We start from the raw sequence: 19942 nt of genomic DNA, 5'->3' as shown, positions 1-19942 counted from the left end.
CCCAAGTGTCCCGCTTGGTGCCCAAGGCTGGAGCACAAAACTGGCGCTCAGGAGCCCCGTGGCCAGGCCTGGGGGCACAGGTCAAACCAGCCCAACCAGCCTTGAAAACATCGGAGACAGGGAGGGACTGCTTGGAGACTCAACCATCCTTCTGTAGGGGCACCTTTTGTGGTTCTGCTACTCCTCCCCAGCTTTTCCTCTTCCTCCAGGAAGCCTGCCTTGACTCCAGCCCCTAAACCCCAGGTTCAAGAAGGGTAGGACCTCTCAGTAAGGGCCCCTCCGTGGAAGCTCATGGAAACTTGAAGGAGGAGGGCCAGGAGGCTCCCTGCCAAATCTAGACCTTTCCTCATTGAGCCTCAGTTTCCCTTCTAGCCCTGAAAGCAGATACAATCCATCAAAAGCTGAAAAGTTGACACAAAGAGGTTTTATTTTATTATTAAAAGTTCTGCTGGCCCATGTAAGCCAAAGAGGTGGGGTCAGGGGCCCCTGACCAGCCAGGATGGGTTGGGCCAGGATGGGACCCAGAAGTCAGAGGAAGGCCCAGGAACAGCTGGTTTTCCTGGGCTGTGACTGCATAAGAAGCCCCTCACCTCCCAGTTGTATGAGTGGCAGTGGTCACTGAGTTCAAGTCAGGGTTGTGCCAAACCTGAGACCTACGGATGGAACAGGCCTCCCAGGACCCCTCGTATACACAGACCTCCCGACGCCCCTCCTATACACGGGCCTCCCAGAACCCCACATATATACAGGCCTCCTGTGAACCCCCACATACACCCACTTATAGGTGAGCCTCTCACACCCCCGCCCCCGTGCACACACACAGCCACGGGCAGGATGGGTAGTCACAGTGGCGACTCTTTGAGTCTCTGCTTTTGGCACCAGCAAGAGCTCTTGGTCCCTCACACCTCTGTTTTCTTGGGGATGGTACTGGAGGTAGGAGTGACGTTGGCAGGGGTCCTGGGACCCAGGCCCATCCCACACTGCAGCCTCGGTCCCCCATTCAACTTCTCCTGGGGCATCCGGTACTTGTCATCCAGAACCTTGTACTTGCCCTGCAGAACCTTGTTCTTCACGGACTGAGGGACATCAGGCACGAACCAGGCAGCCACGAGCTTGATGCACAACGCCACGTGCTGGGGGTGGGGACAGGGGCTCAGTGGGGAGCTCAAGCAGGCTGGGCTGGGCAGGGAGGGAGGAGGGCCCCCCAGGGCTGGCCCACCTCAAAGAGGATGAGGAAGGCCAGGCGGATGGCCAGGAGGACCCAGAACTGTTCTGAGAAGTTGTAGTCCTGAGAGTTGCGGTAGTCCCGGTACCTGGGGTGGGGAAGGACCTAAGGTCAGGGGTCAGGAGTTCAGAGGGCACTCATGGGGGTGGGAGGAGGTCCGAACCTGCATTCAGTGACATTCTCTGAGTCCTTGATCTTGACAGGGTACTGGAAGTCCTTGGTGTGAAACACGGACAGACTGTGGTTGATGTAGCCGGTGAGACAGCTGGTGGCGAGAGGAGATGGGGGTAGGGGGGTTACGGTTGTGGCCTCTTCAGGTCTCTACAGTGCTTCCTTGCTGCTTAGTCCTGTCTGGTGGGGTCATCAGGGTGGGGCGCAGGGCAGACCACCTCCTCTATTCCCTTATGTGGGAGGGGGGCCTCTGGGACAAGCAGTACGGACTCGGTGTGCCACAACCAACTGCCACCCCTGCAGGGCTGAGGGGAGCCTTAGGGGGAACCCCCTTAGAGGCTGGAGGGGCTGGATCAGGACATTGCTCTGCCCTCCTGTGCCGGAGCAGACCACAGAGGGTCTGACTTTTGGAGAGCAGGTGTTCAGTTCCTGCTCAGAACCTGGTTCTGGGACCTAACCCCCACTGGGGGCCCAGTCAGCACTCCCGGCTCCAGCCGGGGTCTGCAGGTCAGTGCGAGAGGCAATATTGGCAGCATCAGGCTCTTCCCCTTTGCTGGGGGGTGGCTGGGCCAGTTTTCCCAGGGGTCTCTGGACAGCTGGAGGCTCCCCCAGGAGCTCTGTGGCAGCCACCCTTACTCGACTGTAGCGTGGGCCTCTCGGCATGGTCCGTAGCGGTACTTGTACACCGTCCTGGGGATGAACTCAGATGTGAAGGCTATGACCATCCCATTGGCAATGACCGCCAGCACGCCAATGGTCTCCAGAAGCTGCAGCCAGGTCCCTGGGTCACAGCAGTCAGGGGGTGGCATCTGGTTACTCGAGCCATGACCACTGGTGCAGCCCCACCCGCCTCCACCCGTCCCTCCCTCAAGGCCAAGAGCGAATGGCACCCCATTGCAACCACGGGGCCAGGCCACTGATGAGCAGAGCTGACCAGGCCCCCAGAGCTCAGCCTCCACTCTCTGACCCCCTTGTCCTCCACTGAGACGGGAGGGGCTTGGGTCTCCCCACCCCTCCTGTATGTCTGAACCCCTCAGCTGCCACAAGCCTGCTCCACCTCCTGGGTCCCACTCCAGGGTGGCACCCCTCAACCTGGGCCCAATCTGGGGCCTCCTCACAGAGCTTCCTGCCTCTGCCCACGTCCAGCACTCCAGCTGTCCCTGACACCTGCCTGCCTCAGTGAGGCCAGTCTGGGTGACTGAGGCCACCTGCACTGATGGGGGCCCCTCCCTCCATCAGCTCCCTGTTCTCAGAGGCCAATCACTCTGCCTGGGCCCCCCAAGGAAGCTCCAGGCCCTTCAGTCAGATCCCAGGATGGGAGGGAGCGGCCTGAGCAGTGGGTGCCAGCTGTGCCTCTTCCTGTGGGCTGAACACCCCCTTGCCAGACCCCCATCTTAGCCAATCCCGGGAAAACCTGGAAGACTGTTTGTGGACAGAGGGGGATAAGCTTGGTCCCGGCACCCCTTGCGGCCCCTGCCCCAGGCTGAGCGCCCCACCCTGTGCAGCAACCCCGCTGGACCCTGACCGATGTCGTTGGCCTTGCGTGGTACCAGGCGACGCTGCAACTTCAACATCTTGATGGCGTCCAGGCGGATCTGCACAAGGTTGCTGAAGAGCGCGAGCAACGGGGCCAGCGGGAAGGCGGCCACGAAGATGGTGGTGAAGCCATACTGGATCACTGCGCGGAGGGCGCATCACCCTGAGCTCCCGCGCCCCCAGCCCCAGCTCCTTCCCACGCCGGTCCCCGAGCGCCCACACTCACCCCCGAGCCCCAGCTCCCACCCACGCACTCATCTCCATGAACTCGTCAAACAGGCTGAAGGGGTTGACAGGGTTCAGGAGGTAGTTACGCTGCCAGTGCCCCAGCTCGGGGTCCTCGGATACACTGCCCCACTTTGAACGCCACTTGTGGCTCAGCCACCTGGTGGAGAGGAGAATCGGGTGGGGAACGGGGAGCGTTGCGGGGGGTGGGGGGAGGTCCCCTGGGAGCTACTGGCTCCGGGAGACGGGGCGGAGGACGGGGCCCCAGGAAGGACAGGTCCTCACGGTTTCAGGTACTCCACGCAGTTGCTGAGGGTCTGTTTCAGACCCATGATGATGGCCATTTGCACAAACAGGTCCATCATGCAGCCGCTGAGATGGCACTGTGGGCAGGCAGGGAGGGGGGGTCAGGCCCGGGACGAGGACAGGTGAGGGACACGGCAGCAGGGCGTCCAGGACCGACTGACCTCCTCCAGCTTCCACAAGCCCGCCAGGCGCACAGACTTCCCAGGGTGACCGTTGATCCTAGAAGGACAGCGAGGCTGAGGGCAGCACCTGTCTCTAGCTGGAGAGGGTGGGCCAGAGGACAGCAGGGACGTGGGGGACAGTGGAAGGGAAGAAAAGGAGCCCACCCTGCATGTGAGCGGAGGCTTACACGCAAGCACATCACATGTGCACGGGGGGTGGCTACGCTGGTCGTGCGGAGACGGGTTCTAGGCAAGGCTTGTTAGGAGAGCCTCCGTTCGCCCCCACGGAAGCGTGCACAGAGGGTAACTTAGTGTTTAAATCACCTGATTCCCGTACCATGATGAAAAGTACAAACTAGTACTCCGAGGTGGGGCTGATGCTCCATGGTGAGACCCTGGAGGCACCCCTCACTACAGTTCAACTTTGTGTGTGTGTGTGTGTGTGTGTGTGTGTGTGTGTATTTTTCTGAAGCTAGAAACGGGGAGGCAGTCAGACAGACTCCCGCATGTGCCCAACCGGGATCCACCCGGCATGCCCACCAGGGGGCGATGCTCTGCCCATCTGGGCGTCACTCAGTCGCGACCAGAGCCACTCTAGCGCCTGGGGCAGAGGCCAAGGAGCCATCCCCAGCGCCTGGGCCATCTTTGCTCCAATGGAGCCTCGGCTGCGGGAGGGAAAGAGAGAGACAGAGAGAACGAAGAGGGGGAGGGGTGGAGAAGCAGATGGGCGCTTCTCCTGTGTGCCCTGGCTGGGAATCGAACCCGGGACTTCCGCACACCAGGTCAACACTCTACCACTGAGCCAACCGGCCAGGGCCTACAGTTCAACTTTTACTGAACACAGTTTGGAGCAAAATAAATTTCCAGAGGAAAGACTTGTTTCAGGAAATGTGAATATGTGCCTGAAAAATCAAAATTAAGCAGCTGAAAAACTGGGTAAATGGACTGATCAGGGGCTCAGAAGGAACCAGGTTGACGCCAAGCTAACCGGCGTTCCTGGATGCCACGGAGCCAGTGGGAGACACAGCAAGTCTCACCTGTCACCAACACCGGAAACACTGTAGAACAACGACAGTGAAAGTCACACATCCGTGGGCCCCGTGTGAAGAAAACTATAAAACTTCTGTACTGAGAAACATGGACAAAGACTCCACAGAGGAAACGTGTTCTCCAAGAGGAAAACCCAGGTTGTATTTTGTGGTAGAAAGAATGACCACCCCCGAAGACATCCATGTCCTAATTCCTGGCGCCCACGACTGTCATCTTACAGAGAAAATGGCATTAAGGTTGCTGCCAGGGCCTGGCCCATTGGCTCAGTGGTAGGGCATCAACCCAGTCTGGGGATGTGTCGGGGTCGAGTCCCGGCCAGGGCACACAGGAGAGGTGCCCATCTGTTTCTCCACCCTTCTCTCTCTCTCTCTCTCTCTCTCTCTCTCTCTTCCTCTCTGCAGCCATGGCCCCATTGATTCGAGTGTGTTGACCCCAGGTGCTGAGAATGGCTCCATGGAGCCTCCGTCTCAGAAGCTAAAAATAGCTTGGTTACGATCATCGGACCCAGACGGGATCGCTGGGTGGATCCCGGTCAGGGCATATGCGGGATTCTGTCTATCTCCCTTCCTCTCACTTAAATTTTTTTTTAAAAAAAGGTTGCTACCACCTGACCTTAAAGTGGGGCAGTTATCAGGGATTATCTGGGTGATCAGGGTGTACCCAGATGCTGTTGACTCGGTAGATGGAGGAGGAAGGGACCTGGGGCTCCCAGACAGAAACTGCCCTGCAGCCCCCTGATTTCAGCCCTGGGCAGCCCACTTTAGGCTTCTGGTCTACAGGGATGTATGATGATAAATCCATGCTGCTTAAAAGCCACTAAGCTGTGGTCACTTGTTACGGCGGTAATACCAACTGAATCCATGTTGGGTCTCCCTAACATAGTGTATAATCCTTCCACAATCTGAAGCTAAATCCCAAAGAATGTTGAGTCAGTTTGTCAAAATGATTCCGAAGTTCACCTAGTTAAAAAGACATGTAAATAACTGTAAACAAGGAATAGGGAACACAGGCTTTACGGGCAGGAGAGCACGAAACACACGAAATAAAGCAAGAAAGGAATTTTTAAAAAGCAGAACAGCCCTGGCTGGTGGGTTCAGTGGTAGAGCCTAACATGTCGATGTCCCATGTTCAATTCCTGGTCAGGGCACACAGGAGAAGCGCCAATCTGCTTCTCCGCCCTCCCTTCTCTCCTCTCCTCTCTCTCTCTCTCTCTCTCTCTCTCTCTCTCTTCCCCTCCTACAGCCACTGGCTCAATTGTAGTGAATTGGCCCCAGACACACTGAGGATGGCTCCATGGCCTCCACCTCAGGGGCTAAGAAGAGCTCGGTTGCTGAGCAACGGAGCAAGGGCCCCAGATGGACAGAGCATCACCCCCTACTGGGCATGCGGGTGCATCCCAGTCCTGGCACATGCAGGAGTCTGTATTTCTGCCTCCCCACCTCTCACTGAATATAAAAAAAATAAAAATAAAAGTTCTGGCAGAGAGTGTAGAATCAATTGGCAACGTGTGTGTACTTTACAGTTTCAAACACAGAACAGCCCTGGCTGGATACATCCGTTGATTAGAGCATCGTACCCATACACAAAGGTTGCCAGTTTGATCGCTGGCCAGGGCACATACAGGAACAAATTGATGTTTCTGTCTCTCTCTCTCTCTCTCTCTCTCTCAAAATCAAGAGAATAAATTTAAAAAGAAAGAAACAGAACAAATGGGGTAATTCTATTCAGAAAACACAAAGTGTATATTGATTGAACCAAACGTGTTCACTGCGCTAATGAAGGTGAGGGGAAGTCTATGCACGAGGTACACGGCCTGCTCATTGCAGCTTTATCTCTGAGGCTTGTAACGAGGAATGAGTCAAACCTGCACCCGCTCACGTGGGGAAACAGGTGCCAGCCCCCCACAAAGAGCACGCACAGTGCAGAGGTGACCGAGGCGTCCCCACCGAGGCAGACCTGGACGTGGCCCCCAGCATGTTTCCAGTGTAGAAAGTGATAGTTATTTACAGGACAGGACCACATATGTCCACATGGGCATGTAAGTGTGTGAAAGTCTGGTGAGACCCACGGGCGGTGATGGTGGCACCTCGGGGCGGGACCACAGGGACCACAGGGTTGCAGGAAGCTGTAGGCTTCCTCCACACATTTCTTTCTTTTCTTTTTTTATTGTAAGTGAGAGAAGGGGAGATAGACAGACTCCCGCACACACCCCGACTGGGATCCACCTGTCAACCTCTGTCTGGGGCCGATGCTCTGCCCATCTGGGGCCAGGCTCCCAACCGAGCTCTTTTTAGATCCTGAGGCAGAGGCTCCACGGAGCATCCTCAGTGCCCGGGGACCAACACAAATGCAAACCATGGCTGTGGGAGGAGAAGAGAGAGAGAAGGCAGAGAGGGAGGGGAAGAAAAGCAAATGGCCGCTTCTCATGTGTGCCCTGACCAGAAATCGAACCTGGGACTTCCACATGCCGGGTTGATGCTCTACCAATGAGCCAACCGGCCAGGGCCAACCTCCACACATTTCTACACTGGGTTTCCCCTTCTTCTGAGTGTGAGGAAGAAAACCTGAGAAGAGCAGGCACTGCCATTTCTAGAGGGGAGATGCGGAAGAGAGAGGCCCTCACCTGCCCAGGATGAAGGCGATGTAGATGAGCGAGGAGAAGTGTGCGAAGAACTGCAGAGTGAAGAACTTGATGGTGAACTTGCTCTCGTGCTCCGAGAAGGTCCTGGGCTCCTCTGGGAACACACACAGGCTGTCCCTCACCTGTCCTTCGCTCCACAACACTCCTCCACTCAGCCTGTCCCTATACCTTTTTCGTATTTAAAATTTTTTTCTTTATCCTGACCAGGTGAGGGGATAGTGGATAGAGCGTCAGTCTGGGATCCTGAGGACTGAGGTTCGAAACCCCAAGGTCACCACCTTGAGTGTGGAGTCGCTGGCTTGAGTATGGGATCATAGACATGACCCTACGGTCACTGGCTTATACCCAAAGGTCACTAGCTTGAAGCCTAAGATCGCTGGCTTGATCAAGGAGTCATTGGATCAGATGGAGCCCCAGGGTCAGGGCACATATGAGAAAGCAATCAATGAACAACTAAGGTGCCACAGCGAAGGATTGATGCTTCTCATCTCTCTCCCTTCCTGTCTGCCTATCCCTGTCTGTCTCTCTTTCTCTTTCTCTCTCTTTCATTAAAAAAAAAAATTATTGCCTGACCTGTGGTGGCGCAGTGGATAAAGCGTCGACCTGGAATGCTGAGGTCGCCGGTTCAAAACCCTGGGCTCGCCTGGTCAAGGCACATATGGGAGTTGATGCTTCCTGTTCTCTCTCTATCTCTCCCTCTCTCTCTCTAATAAAAATGAATAAATAAAAAAAAAATCTAAAAAAAAAAGTGAGCAAACTAAAAAAATACATTTAAAAAAAAAAAAATTATTAAGCCCTGGCTGGTTGGCTCAGTGGTAGAGCGTCGGACTGGCGTGCGGAAGTCCCGGGTTTGATTCCCGGCCGGGGCACACAGGAGAAGCGCACCTCCGCTTCTCCACCCCTCCCCCTCTCCTTCCTCTCTGTCTCTCTCTTCCCCTCCCGCAGCCAAGGCTCCATTGGAGCAAAGTTGGCCCAGGCGCTGGGGATGGCTCCTTGGCCTCTGCCCCAGGCGCTAGAGTGACTCTGGTTGGGGCAGAGCGACGCCCCGGAGGGGCAGAGCATCACCCCCTGGTGGGCAGAGCGTCACCCCCTGGTGGGCGTGCCGGGTGGATCCCGTTGGGCGCATGCTGGAGTCTGTCTGACTGTCTCTCCCCATTTCTAGCTTCGGAAAAATACAAAAAAAAAATAAATTATTTATTAGCCTGACCTGTGGTGGCGCAGTAGATAAAGCATCGACCTGATTTGCTGAGGTCACCAGTTGGAAACCCTGGACTTGCCCAGTCAAGGTATATACAACAAGCAATCAATGAACAACTAAAGTGAGGCAACTATGATTTAACACTTCTCATTCCTCCCACCGTACCTTTAAAATCAATAAATAAAATCTTTTAAAAAAAATATTAATTTTAGTGAGAGAGAGAGAAAGAAACACCAATATGTCTCTGTATGTGCCCTAACCAGGGACTGAACCTGCAACCTTTGCGTACCAGGACAATGCTCTAACCGACCAAGCTATCTGGCCAGGGGTAGCCTGTCCCTATTCTGACACTTGGAGTGTGCAACCCTCACCTGTCTCCCAGGTATGAGTCCCCACCTTCTGGCAGGAGAGGCAATGGAGATTGCAGGAAAGGCCCACCTCCACCCATGTCCACTTCTCATGTCCCCCGGGAAGCCAGGGAAGGGTGGGAGCCCCTGTTCTCACCCCAGGAACAAAGCTTCAGGGCCACTATCCTGTTGACCTGCGGGAGGGGAGACAGGAGGGCTCACTCTGGGCCTCAGTGGAGACCCCACACACACATACTCTTTCTGTCCCATCCACCCACCTTCGTCATGATGACAATGGTCACGTAGTGTACCACGGCTCCGGTCACCACCACAGCTGTCGTCACCTGCTCCACCAGGAAGGGCAAGGACGAACTGCTGAAGAAGGCGGAGGCCAGGACACGGTAGACCACCAGGGCATGGGCCATGCCAATCATGAGGCAGATCTGCAGGAGGGTAGCCAGGACAGTGGGCACAGAAGGATGGTCAGCAGCCCGTTGCCAGCCCGCCACAGGCTCCCCAGGAGTACCATGAGCAGGGTCAGGACGAGGATGATGGTGCTTCTCCAGTAGGAGTGCCGATGCAACGGCAGCTCGTAGTCCTTGTAGTCAAGACAGCTGACAAGCCCAACCGCCACCTCTTCCTGAGGAGGGCGCGGGACACACCTCAGACCCGGGACACGTGCCGTAGACCCAGCAGAACCAGGTTCGGGCCACACAGGGCACTGGAGAGAGACGGCGCCTGCCTGGGTCATCTGGCCCCACCTCACCTGGTCCTCGTCCCACTCGAACAGCTGCCACTTCTGGACCACACGGGCTCGCTGCCGCTTCCAGAATTCCAGGAACACTGTGGCTGCAGTGGGAGCAAGGAGGAATGTTACAGGTGTCCCTGGGGTGGTAGCCCAGGGCGCTGGGGGCAGGAGTGTCCCTGGAGCTCAGGCCGGTCCCCCCAGGTGCCTGCAGCAACTCACCCCACAGAGCCATGAAGATGGCAAACACCACGGTGCCCTCGTTGTCAAAGAGGTGGGTGAGCTGGGGAGAGGGACACATGTCTCTAGGGCTGGCCATGTTTTTTTCCCCGCTTCCCCTCACCTTGGCAAAGGTGCGGCTAACCTTGGCAAAGGTGCAGGTGTCCGAGAGGCGTTGGTATCGGCCGTTGTAGTCGCCGCGTGGGCACATGAAGATGTTGTCGGCTTCACAGATCTCCTTGCTGGAGGTGCGGGGACCACGGTGGTGGGGCTCTTCCCTGACGCCCCGCCCCCAACCTATCATAACCCCGCCCATCCTGTGCCTGGCCCCGCCCGCCCACAGCCTTCCCGCCCCGCCCCATTGGCGGCCACGCCCCCACAGGCCCGGCCCCTGACCTGATCTGGCTGGCACTGAACAGGGAGAAGCCGCTCAGGAAGACGATGAGGCCCACTACCGCGGCGGGCACCAGCATGTAGGTGTACCAGCCCAGCCAGGCGAAGTACAGGGCCACCTTCTCCCCAAAGTAGTCCCTATGGGCACAGCGGCGCCGTCAGGGCCACCGCACGAGGGGTGACCACAAGGGGCAAGCGCCTGGGTGGGGCACGCCACATGGGGGGCGCGGAGGGTCTGTATGGAAGACGTCAGTGTGTGACACGGCCGCATGTTTGCTAGGGGTATAGGTGTGTCTGTGGGGGCACAGTTATGTCGGTGGGGGCACAGGAGGGCCTCTGGGACACACAGACACGTCTGTGAAGGGGACACATGTGATTTGTTTGGGGCCATATTACCTGATTTTACCAATGCGCTGCTTGCAGAACATTTCTGTCCACCGGGCCCATTCCTTCTCCAGGACTTTATCCTCCTGAGCACAGGTGACCAACAGTAAGAGCTTCCTGCCTGGGGTCCCAGCCTCAGGTCAGACCCTCCCCCAGCCAGCCTCCCTCTCACCTTGTGCAAGGGGAACCTGGTCTCAAAGATCCCTCTCTTCATCAAATCGTGGAAAGTGTCTAAAGGTTACAGGGAGTCTCAGGTCAGAGGGGAATGAAGGAAGGAGGGACCTGCCCCATCCTCCCCACCTTAGTACCCCCCTGGTGGACCACTGCACCGGCCACCTGCCCACTCTGTCCTCACCACCAGCTGCTGTCTTGCTGTTCAGCATGAAGTTGACAATTCGGATTCTGGAACACAAGAGCTGGTTCAGGATGGCACCATGTACCCTGCGTGGGTGCCGCCCCTGTCTGGCCAGGTCCCCACCCCATACCACCCTGGCAGAGCCCACAGCCTACTTGCCTCACGGCCTGACCAGAGCCCAGATACAGGACTTAACTAAGAACTCATTCTTGACCATCTGAAATCCTCCCCCAAGGGGCAGCTAACTGTGGCTTCAGGATGAGGACCATCTCCTCCCAGGACCCCAGAAGCCTAGACTGATACCCCCTCCTACAAGGACACCTCCTTTCTGAAGCCCTCATGCATTCAGAGTACACTTTACACCTGTATGTACATGAATCACTTTTACATCTCTGGGAGCTGTTTTGCCTGTGTGGCGACAGAGGCTCAGAGAGGTTGAGTGACTTGCGCAAGGCTACACAGCTAAGAAGTGACACAACTGAGCATCTTCCTGCAGAGCCACACTCCTCCCGAGATCCTCCTGACAGACGTGGATCCTTGGATGCCCCAGGGCACTCACCCCAGCCTGCTCCTCCCAGGACCCATCAAGGGGCCCCTACTCATCCCCGAGATCCACCAGTTCTCCTGTGTCCCCAGGAGCCCCCTCCTTTCTCTCATATCCTCAAAGATCCCTCTCTTCATCAAATCGTGCCGGGAGTGTCCTTTGCCAGTCTCCACTGGAAAGACCCCAGCTGAGCTCAAAGGGGCCTAGGATGAGCCAGGCAGGTAACAGAGGAGCAATGTGGGGATAGCAGGTGGACCAGCTTGTGGAACGGGAGGGTCAGCAGGAAGAAGCAGGTGCTCAGAGAGAGAGGTGTTAGGTTCCTGAGAGGCTGGGGACAGATGGCCAGGGAGGGGTCCTGGGTCTGGACTGGAGAGGTAATGACCCTCATTTGGGTTCAGAGCCAGAAGGGATGGCTGGGACGGTCCTCCCGGCCTCTCTGAATCCTGTCCACCTTTTAAGTCCCATGTAACTTTCAGAACGCTCCGAGAGATGAAAGCTGTCATTATTCCTTTTCACAGACACGGAAATCGTGGCACAGAGCCCTGAGGCCATGCCTGGGAGCCTGTCCTGCCTGGACCAGTCGTGTGCGGGATAGGCAGTGATCCTCCAGGCCAGACGGCAGGCCGGCCTCTCACCTGGTGGTGACGTCCGGTATGTCCTGTGTGGTGGCCTGGCCCGTTTGTCTTCCAGCTGCAGAATCTGCCCCCGTGTGGGAACTGCTGGGGACTGGACCCTTGGTCTTCTTGAGGAGCATGTGGTACGAGGTGAAGATCCTGCTGTCAGCTTGGATCCCAAAGAACACCTTCTTCCCGTCCTTCCTCACCTGGGAGAGGGCCACATGGGACTCTTCTCTCCCTCGGAACCCTCCCCTCCATCCATGGTCACTGGCCCGGCCCCTGCCCCTCAGGCACAAGACCATAGGCCACCTCTCCGGACCCGCTCGTCACCCCCCAACCTCCCGAGCCAGCCCACCTTGTAACGGAAGCCCTTTTCTTCCAGGAAATGCTTTTGCGGGCGGAACATCTTGTTGTCACTCAGAGGGTGGATACTGTAAGTGTGGTTCCTCTGAGTGCCAATGTCGGCCACAAGAACGTAGTCCACTGACTGGTCAGAGGAATCAGTCTGCAGGAAGTGGGTACAGGCTCAGGCTAAGGTCAGCCAGGCATCAGAGAGCAGGAGGGGTCAAGCCCGGGACAGTCCGAGCAGAGACTCACCTCGGAACTGAACTCCGTCAGTGGGACACTCTCCCCTTCGGTCCCCACCACGATCTGGAGGCTCTCTTCACCCTGGGGGCGGGAGGGTGACACACAGAAGGATTTCACTCATTCCTACAGGAGAGTGTCTCCTGGGCGCTGAGGGGTTAAAACACAGGCGCCCAGGATGGAGCGACAGACTGGGACTTGGAGGGCCCAGATTCGAAACCCGGAGGTTGCTGGCTTGAGCAAGGGGTCACTGGCTCTGCTGCAGCCTCCCCAACCCCGGGCAAGGCAGATATAAGAAAGCAATCAATGAACAACTAAGGTGCCACAAGGAAGAATTCATGCTTCTCATCTCTCTCCCTTCCTGTCTGACCCTGTCTCTGACTCCCTCTGTCTCTGTCCAAAAAAAAAAAAAAAAAAAAAACCCAGCAAAAAACCTGGAGTCCCCTCTGAGTGTGAGAAAACATCCGAAAGACCTTCTCCGGCCCTGAGCTGACCCAAGAGGCCGATGGCCAAGGCCAAGGACAGACAGAGGGACAGTCCCAGAATGGACGACCCTGCACTGACCAGGACAAGAGAAGACCCAGTGGGAAACCTGGTGACATCCAGGTGGAGGCAGCATTGCTGGGCTCCTCGTGTTGACCAGTGCCCCAGGCGATGGGCGCTGACTTCAGGGGAAGTGATGCAAAGGGCACAGGTGCCCGCTCTGCCGCTCTGTGTTTACAACTCTTCTTTTTTTTTCCAAAATGAGAAGCGGGGAGGCAGTGAGACTCCCGCATGCGCCCGACTGGCATTCACCCGGCACGCCCACCAGGGGGCGATGCTCTGCCCATCCGGGGCGTCACTCAGTCGTGACCAGAGCCACTCTTGTGCCTGGGGCAGAGGCCACAGAGCCATCCTCAGCGCCCGGGCCAACTTTGCTCCAATGGAGCCTTGGCTGCGGGAGGGGAAGAGAGAGACAGAGAGGAAGGAGAGGGGGAGGGGTGGAGAAGCAGATGGGCGCTTCTCCTGTGTGCCCTGGCCGGGAATCGAACCCGGGACTTCCACACACCGGGCTGATGCTCTACCGCTGAGCCAACAGGCCAGGGCCTGTGTTGATAACTTTATGACACCAACAGATGTGCTAACCCTGCACGAGCAAGAGGCGCGGGAGCTGGTGGCCTCGTGTGCTCCCAGTGAGCGGGCTCTGAGGGCTGAGACAGAGAGCCCCAAAGCCCCTCTGCTGGGGGAAAGAGGTGGCTGAGGCCTAGGGGACGAGGCAGACGGTCAAAGCAGGTCATGCAGGGGGCCAGGTAGGGGAAGCCTTGGACAGAAGTGCAGGGACAGATCTCTGGCTTTGGAACTGATAGCCCAGGAAATGCCCAAACCACATACCCCTAATAAGATCACCCACCACCTGCAGCCTTGGCCATGATGGTGTTGGCCCCACACGGGGTTATGCCACTGTCTAAGTATCCTGTAGCCCCGCACAGCGTAACAGGGACCCCAGCCCGTGTCCCAGCTGACAGTTACCCAGGGCAGCAAAGGACCCCAGAAGGTTAAAGACCCAGCATCACAGGCACAAAGGTTTGGGTGGGCAGCTTAGGGACTGTATGCATGGGAGAACCTGCCTCACGCCTACTGCCAGCACGTCTGGGCACCCTCCTCCCCAACGTGGTCTCATCCTCCTGCCCTGGACTTCTACCATGGCTTCCTTCCCCCAAAAGGGCCAGCCCTTTCCCAGATCACGGCCCTCACACCCTGCTCCTGTCGCCCACGACCCGAACTTTCGCCCTCCTGGTCCCCCACCTAGTCGCCTGTCATTTCTCCAACCACATTCCTGCCAAGCTCAAGCACGCCTCTTCCAGAAAGCCTGACTGGACTGCTCCAGCCAGTCTGCCGTCTGGGATTGCGAGGTAAACCACAGGCTGTCCAACCACATTTGCATTTCAGATAAACAAGATCCCTTTTGGTATAAGTATGTCCCAATTATTGTTATCATGGGACATACACACACACACACACTCACACACACACAGACACACACAATGTGAAACTCAACTGGGTGTCTTTTTTATTTGCTTCACTAAAGCTGCAGCCCTTCTCCAACAGCCCACTCCTACCCACGCACAGCAGGAGCTACTGGCCCCGGGATGGGCTGGGTCAGCGCCCCATGCTCAGTCACAAGAGCCAGCAAAGCATCACTCCAACCAGAGAAGCCCCGTGGCAACGGCGTCAGAGGCTGGGGTCCCACAGAGACAGAGCTGAGTACTGGGTCCTTGGGGGTGCTGAGTACCTCATCTTTGGCAGTGCTTGGTCCAGTTTCCGGACAGCAATTCCATGCTGCCCACACCTGAGCACAGAGACTGTCAACCCTGGCAGCCACAGGGCCCGCCCTGGCCCTGTGCCCCCCTCTCCTAGAGCATCACCTCTCTTCCCGAGTGGTCTCCCTGCCCCTTGGCTCCTGGGCACTCCCTGCCCCCCCCTCCCACCAACAGCCCACAGACACCTGCACTCAGGTGTGGCTTCCAGGACCTGAAACTGCTCCCCATCCTGGACCAGAGGAGAAACCTGCCTTTCACAGACAAGTTTTCAGAAAGGGGCAGGGCCGAAGTGTCTCTGTCTCAGGAAACAGGGTAAAGTCTCAACCAGACAGGACGGGGACATGTGTATTACCAGCATCTAGTTGATGGACTCTGGGCACCTGGCTCTAGGGGGCCTAACTGTCCCTTTGGTCCTTCCAGTCCCCACCGAAATTTCCAGAGACCCTGAAGGCCCGGGAGATCCTCCTGCTCATGGCTGGGGACAGCAAGAGTCAGAGCAGGGAAAATGCCCTCCGTCCAGCCCTTCCAGTCTGGCTCCCAGTTACCAGCAGGACCAGGGACACAGCTGTGCAGAAGTGACCACCACTGAGCCTGGCCTGGAGGGTCACATTGAGCACGCACATGTGACACCCCTCCAGCCTCACATGGATACATGTGGGTCTCCCCTCACTATTCCTAAGGGACACATCACACCCTGGGACACAGCTGTGCAGAAGTGACCACCACTGAGCCTGGCCTGGAGGGTCACATTGAGCACGCACATGTGACACCCCTCCGGCCTCACATGGACACACGTGGATCTCCCTTCACTGTTCCTAAGGGACACATCACACCCTGGAGCCTCCTGACTCAGCTCTGAAAGTAGGGTGCCATGTCATCATCCAGCGAGGGGAGACTCCTGCCCCCACCACAGTGCACACGAACGACCCTGGCTGGCCCAGCCAGGTGCTCTCTGACCACTCTTCCGAGCGAATGCCCCACCAGCTTAGCTTCTGAAGCAGGTTGTCCGGACCCCGTCCACTCCTTCCCTCCCTCTCGGTACAGATGTGCCCATCGTCTGTCAAATCATTCCTTCTGTGCTCTCCATCCATCCCAGACACTCCCTGAGGAGGTGGCCTGCCCTGTGTGCACTGCTCGTGGGCAGTGTGTGGTGCAAGTGGACACAGGGGTCTGGAGGGGCCAGGTACCTACTAGGCAGAGTGGGTATAGCCTGGAGCTTGGCCTTGTGATACAAGAGGTTGTCAGGAGGAGAAAATGTAGGAGCAACTCCTGGAAGACGGAAACCTGTGTGCACAGGCCCTGAGGAGCAGCATGGAGTTGCTGTCCAGAGACTCTGGACCAAGCACTGCCAAGGATTAGGTACTCAGCACCCCAAGGACTCAGTACTCAGCACCTCCAAGGATTAGGTACTCAGCACCCCAAGGACTCAGCACCTCTAAGGATTGGGTACTCAGCACCCCAGGACTCAGTACTCAGCACCCCCAAGGATTAGGTACTCAGCACCTCCCAGAACTCAGGACTCAGCACCTCCAAGGATTAGATACTCAGCACCCCAAGGACTCAGTACTCAGCACCTCCAAGGATTAGGTACTCAGCACCTCCCAGAACTCAGGACTCAGCACCTCCAAGGATTAGATACTCAGCACCCCAAGGACTCAGTACTCAGCACCTCCAAGGATTTCATACTCAGCACCCCCAGGACTCAGGACAGCACCTCCAGGGACTTGGGAGTTAGACTCCCAGTGATCGAGATCTCGGCAGCCCTGAGACTTGGTCATTTCTTGGCCCAGAGACTTGGTCCTCCACACGTTAGCTTTACAGAAGCCTACAGAGCAAGAACGAAGCTGCTGGGAGGTGAGGCTGGGGGTCGGCTGGCAGAAGCCAGACCACAGAGGACGGCTCAAGTGTCTGGGGAGCTTGTACTTCAGCTGGGGCGACAGGCAGCCCTGGGAAGGATTTGAGCAGGAGAAGAGCTGCAAAGACCCAGCTGGGGCTGGGACCTCTGGTCCAGCCGTCTGCATCTGCACCTGTCCTTCAGAGAGTTGATTCTCCTTCCTCAGCAAGCTAGGTGCTCTCCCCTCACCGGTCCTGAGCCCGCCCAGCCTGTCCTCCACCCCAGCATGGACCTGACCAGCATGAGAGGAAGGAGCCAGCAGGGGCCCTGGGGTCGGGCTGGGGATGCCAGGATCCAGAGCTGCCTCTGGAAGGACCCAGGAGGCCCCCGGGCAGAGGTGGAGTGAGAGGTTGCCTGTGGGCCCACACCTGGGAGGCCCCTGGGTGGCCCCGTGGGAGGCTGGTTTCGCTCTCCACCTTGCACCGTGCAGCGGGTTCCTCCAGACTGCCCGCCCAGATGCTGGCCCTGCCCTGACACCTCTTCCTGGGCAGTGGGGAGAGGGGGTGTCCTCCCAGGGTGTTCTTCAGCCCACCTTGCTAGGACCCCTCACAGCCTCCTGCTCTGTCCACCAGAATCAGAGTCCAGTAACTCTCAACTACCCCCACCTCTGCCTGGGGCGGGACGCCCAGCGAGCAGAGGACCCAGCTGGCTACCCTGAGCCTCTCCTACCCAAGGTCAGCTCACCCTGGGGGTCACAGCCCCCTCACCCTCAGGTGCCAGCCGAGGGCAAAGCTGCTCAGTGTGGGACTGGGGGTGGACATGCCCTGCCCATCTAGAATCCGCCCACTCAGTCACTGAGACCCCCCAACGTGGAGTCACCAGGATCCTGCTCTCCGAGGAAAACTGTCCTCCTCTGTCCCACCCCAAATGGTGGGAAGAAAAGTCCCTGCCGAGGGCTCTGTCCGGCTCTGCCATGGGCACCTCAGCCTGGGCTTCAAGAACCCCATGAGCACTTTCCTCAGGAGGCTGGCGGGGCTGGCTGGAAGGGTCATAGGGGTGGACCCCGCGCAGCACCGACTCACCGGCATGTTGGCAGTCCGTGGTATCCCAGAGTCGGGCCAGCAGAGGTGCACAGGCACCAGCAGTACCGCAGTGTAGCCTGGCGGGTCCTACCTGATTCTGGGTGGGACTCACCTCTCTCCTCCTTTTCTGTCTTCCCGCTGCCGCCTCCTCCTCCATTGGTTCCTCCACCCCGCCCCCGCCAGATGCCCGCCATACCTGGCAAAGGGGAGGTTTCTGCAGCGTGTGTGGGGGGAGGTTACACCTTCCCAAAGTCCCTCCACCGAGGTTACACCTTCCCAGAGTCCCTCCACCGACGTTACACCTTCCCAGAGTCCCTCCACCGACGTTACACCTTCCCAGAGTCCCTCCACCGACGTTACACCTTCCCAGAGTCCCTCCACCGACGTTACACCTTCCCAAAGTCCCTCACCCTCGTCTGCACCTGCAGAAGCGGTTTACCTCGTACTAGGGGTCAGATTGACACCATCCCCCTAAGGGGAAGCAGGAGAGGGGACACATGAACACTCCCCAATGCCCCACAGCCCCTGCTCCCTGAACGCTCTTCTTAACCTGGGGACTCACCTAACCCAGGTACGCTCCAGCATCCAACCCTCCACACCCAAAATCCAGAGTTGATTCCCTTACAGAAGAAACTGGGTCACAGATGATGGAGGGTAAGACAGGTCCCCAAAAGAAACTGTCTCTTCCATCCTGGGCATTGTGGACACCAGGTTGGGGGGAGAGGAGTCCCTGAGGTCCTACAAATGTATGGCTGACCCCTGGGTGCACAGATGGCTAAAGGGACGGCCCCTCCATGTCCTGTGGACCCGAAGCAGCAACTGTGGAAGGCTCTGGACCACCCAAGAGCGCTGTCCTGTGGGAGACAGACAACTGCCCCCACCAGGGTGGTGGGGTGCCCAGGCTCTGAAAGCTGAGGACGCAGGGCAGAAGTTCACATGGACAGACAGCTGCCGACACTGAACAGCATGGAGGCAGCTGGAGGGAGCAGGGAGCTCCCAAAGTGTCACGCGGGGCACCCATGATGCTATGGCGCAGGTTGCACCCGTGGTGTTGGGGGTGCAGCCTCGTGCAGCCTGTGCAGCCCTGTGGTTCAGACCCTGGGTTGTCATGTTTGCGCTGGGTTCCCGCAGGGATGACATGGCCCACACCCACATTTCTGCCTGGGGGACCCATGGCACGCTGTGACAACAGCAAGGGCCAGGACTGAACTATGGGAGGTGTCAACTATATGGGAGGGCGGGGCAGCAGAGAGCCTGGGCCATTCTGATGGCACACCCATCATGCATTGTGACTGGCGCTAGGGAAACCTAGTGGCTGAGAGAAGCGTCTGCAGGCGGCCCGTCCAGGACTCGTTATCGACTGTGGCTTCACCACCTTACACGTGGGTGCCACTACCACAAGGCTCAGAGTGGGTGCGCCAGCTCCAGGCATCACCAGGTGGTGGTGCTGGTGTAGCAGGTGCAATGCAGGGTGCGCGGGGTGTCGCTCCGCTGGCCCTCGAAGGTGATGAAGATGGGTCTGCGCGTGAGCTCCAGCAGCCCTCCCTGTGGGGACCCTCCCTGTGGGGGCGGCACCTTCAGCAGGTCGAGGCCGGGCCACCCACAACCCCTCACCCAGCGTGGGGCGCACCGGAAACTGTGGCTGCACCAGGGCCGCCCCAGGAAGGCCTCGGACAGCACCACGATGAGGCGCCAGAACCGCTCAAATGACCAGGCGGTTCGCGGAGGGCCCTGCAGAGACCCGGGATAGTCTGGAACCATCCAACGGGGATACCGTGGCCCGAGGCGAGATGGGGCGGGGCCTGGGCCCCGAGGCAGGGGCGGGGCGGAAACCCCGCTGGGCAGACCCCGCCCAACGTCAGCTTTGCGGCTCAGCACCCCGTAGTCTCCCGGCGTCTCCCCCTCATCTGGGGCGCGCAGCCCTTGTGCGCCTCGCGCATGCTGCGCCCCAGACGTCTCTCTTGAAGGAAAGAAGGAACGTGCATAGGAGGCCGTGGCTTTTCAGGCCGAGGGGCTCCGTGTTG

General features: G+C 58.1%; 1 protein-coding gene across 1 annotated transcript; it reads right to left on the bottom strand.

The window, feature by feature from the left end:
• Positions 1 to 414: 414 nt before the first annotated feature.
• LOC136320948 (anoctamin-9-like) lies at positions 415 to 13029 on the bottom strand. Its single transcript, XM_066254094.1, has 22 exons — positions 12715 to 13029; positions 12473 to 12622; positions 12136 to 12323; positions 10957 to 11003; positions 10774 to 10832; positions 10614 to 10687; positions 10221 to 10355; positions 9970 to 10066; positions 9828 to 9888; positions 9627 to 9709; positions 9387 to 9500; positions 9139 to 9303; positions 9018 to 9054; positions 7298 to 7409; positions 3625 to 3682; positions 3443 to 3540; positions 3187 to 3317; positions 2922 to 3074; positions 2033 to 2177; positions 1389 to 1490; positions 1220 to 1313; positions 415 to 1133 (listed from the first exon to the last, which is right to left on the bottom strand). The coding sequence occupies exons 2-22, from the start codon at positions 12521 to 12523 to the stop codon at positions 900 to 902; spliced, it is 2238 nt and encodes a 745-aa protein (XP_066110191.1). The 5' UTR covers positions 12524 to 12622; positions 12715 to 13029; the 3' UTR covers positions 415 to 899.
• Between the last annotated feature and the right edge of the window lie 6913 nt (positions 13030 to 19942).

The sequence above is a fragment of the Saccopteryx bilineata genome, chromosome 1 (assembly GCF_036850765.1).
Source record: "Saccopteryx bilineata isolate mSacBil1 chromosome 1, mSacBil1_pri_phased_curated, whole genome shotgun sequence".
Classification (NCBI taxonomy): Eukaryota; Metazoa; Chordata; class Mammalia; order Chiroptera; family Emballonuridae; genus Saccopteryx; species Saccopteryx bilineata.
The sequence above is the reverse complement of the archived record's forward strand: the minus strand, read 5'-3'. Positions and strand labels throughout refer to the sequence as shown.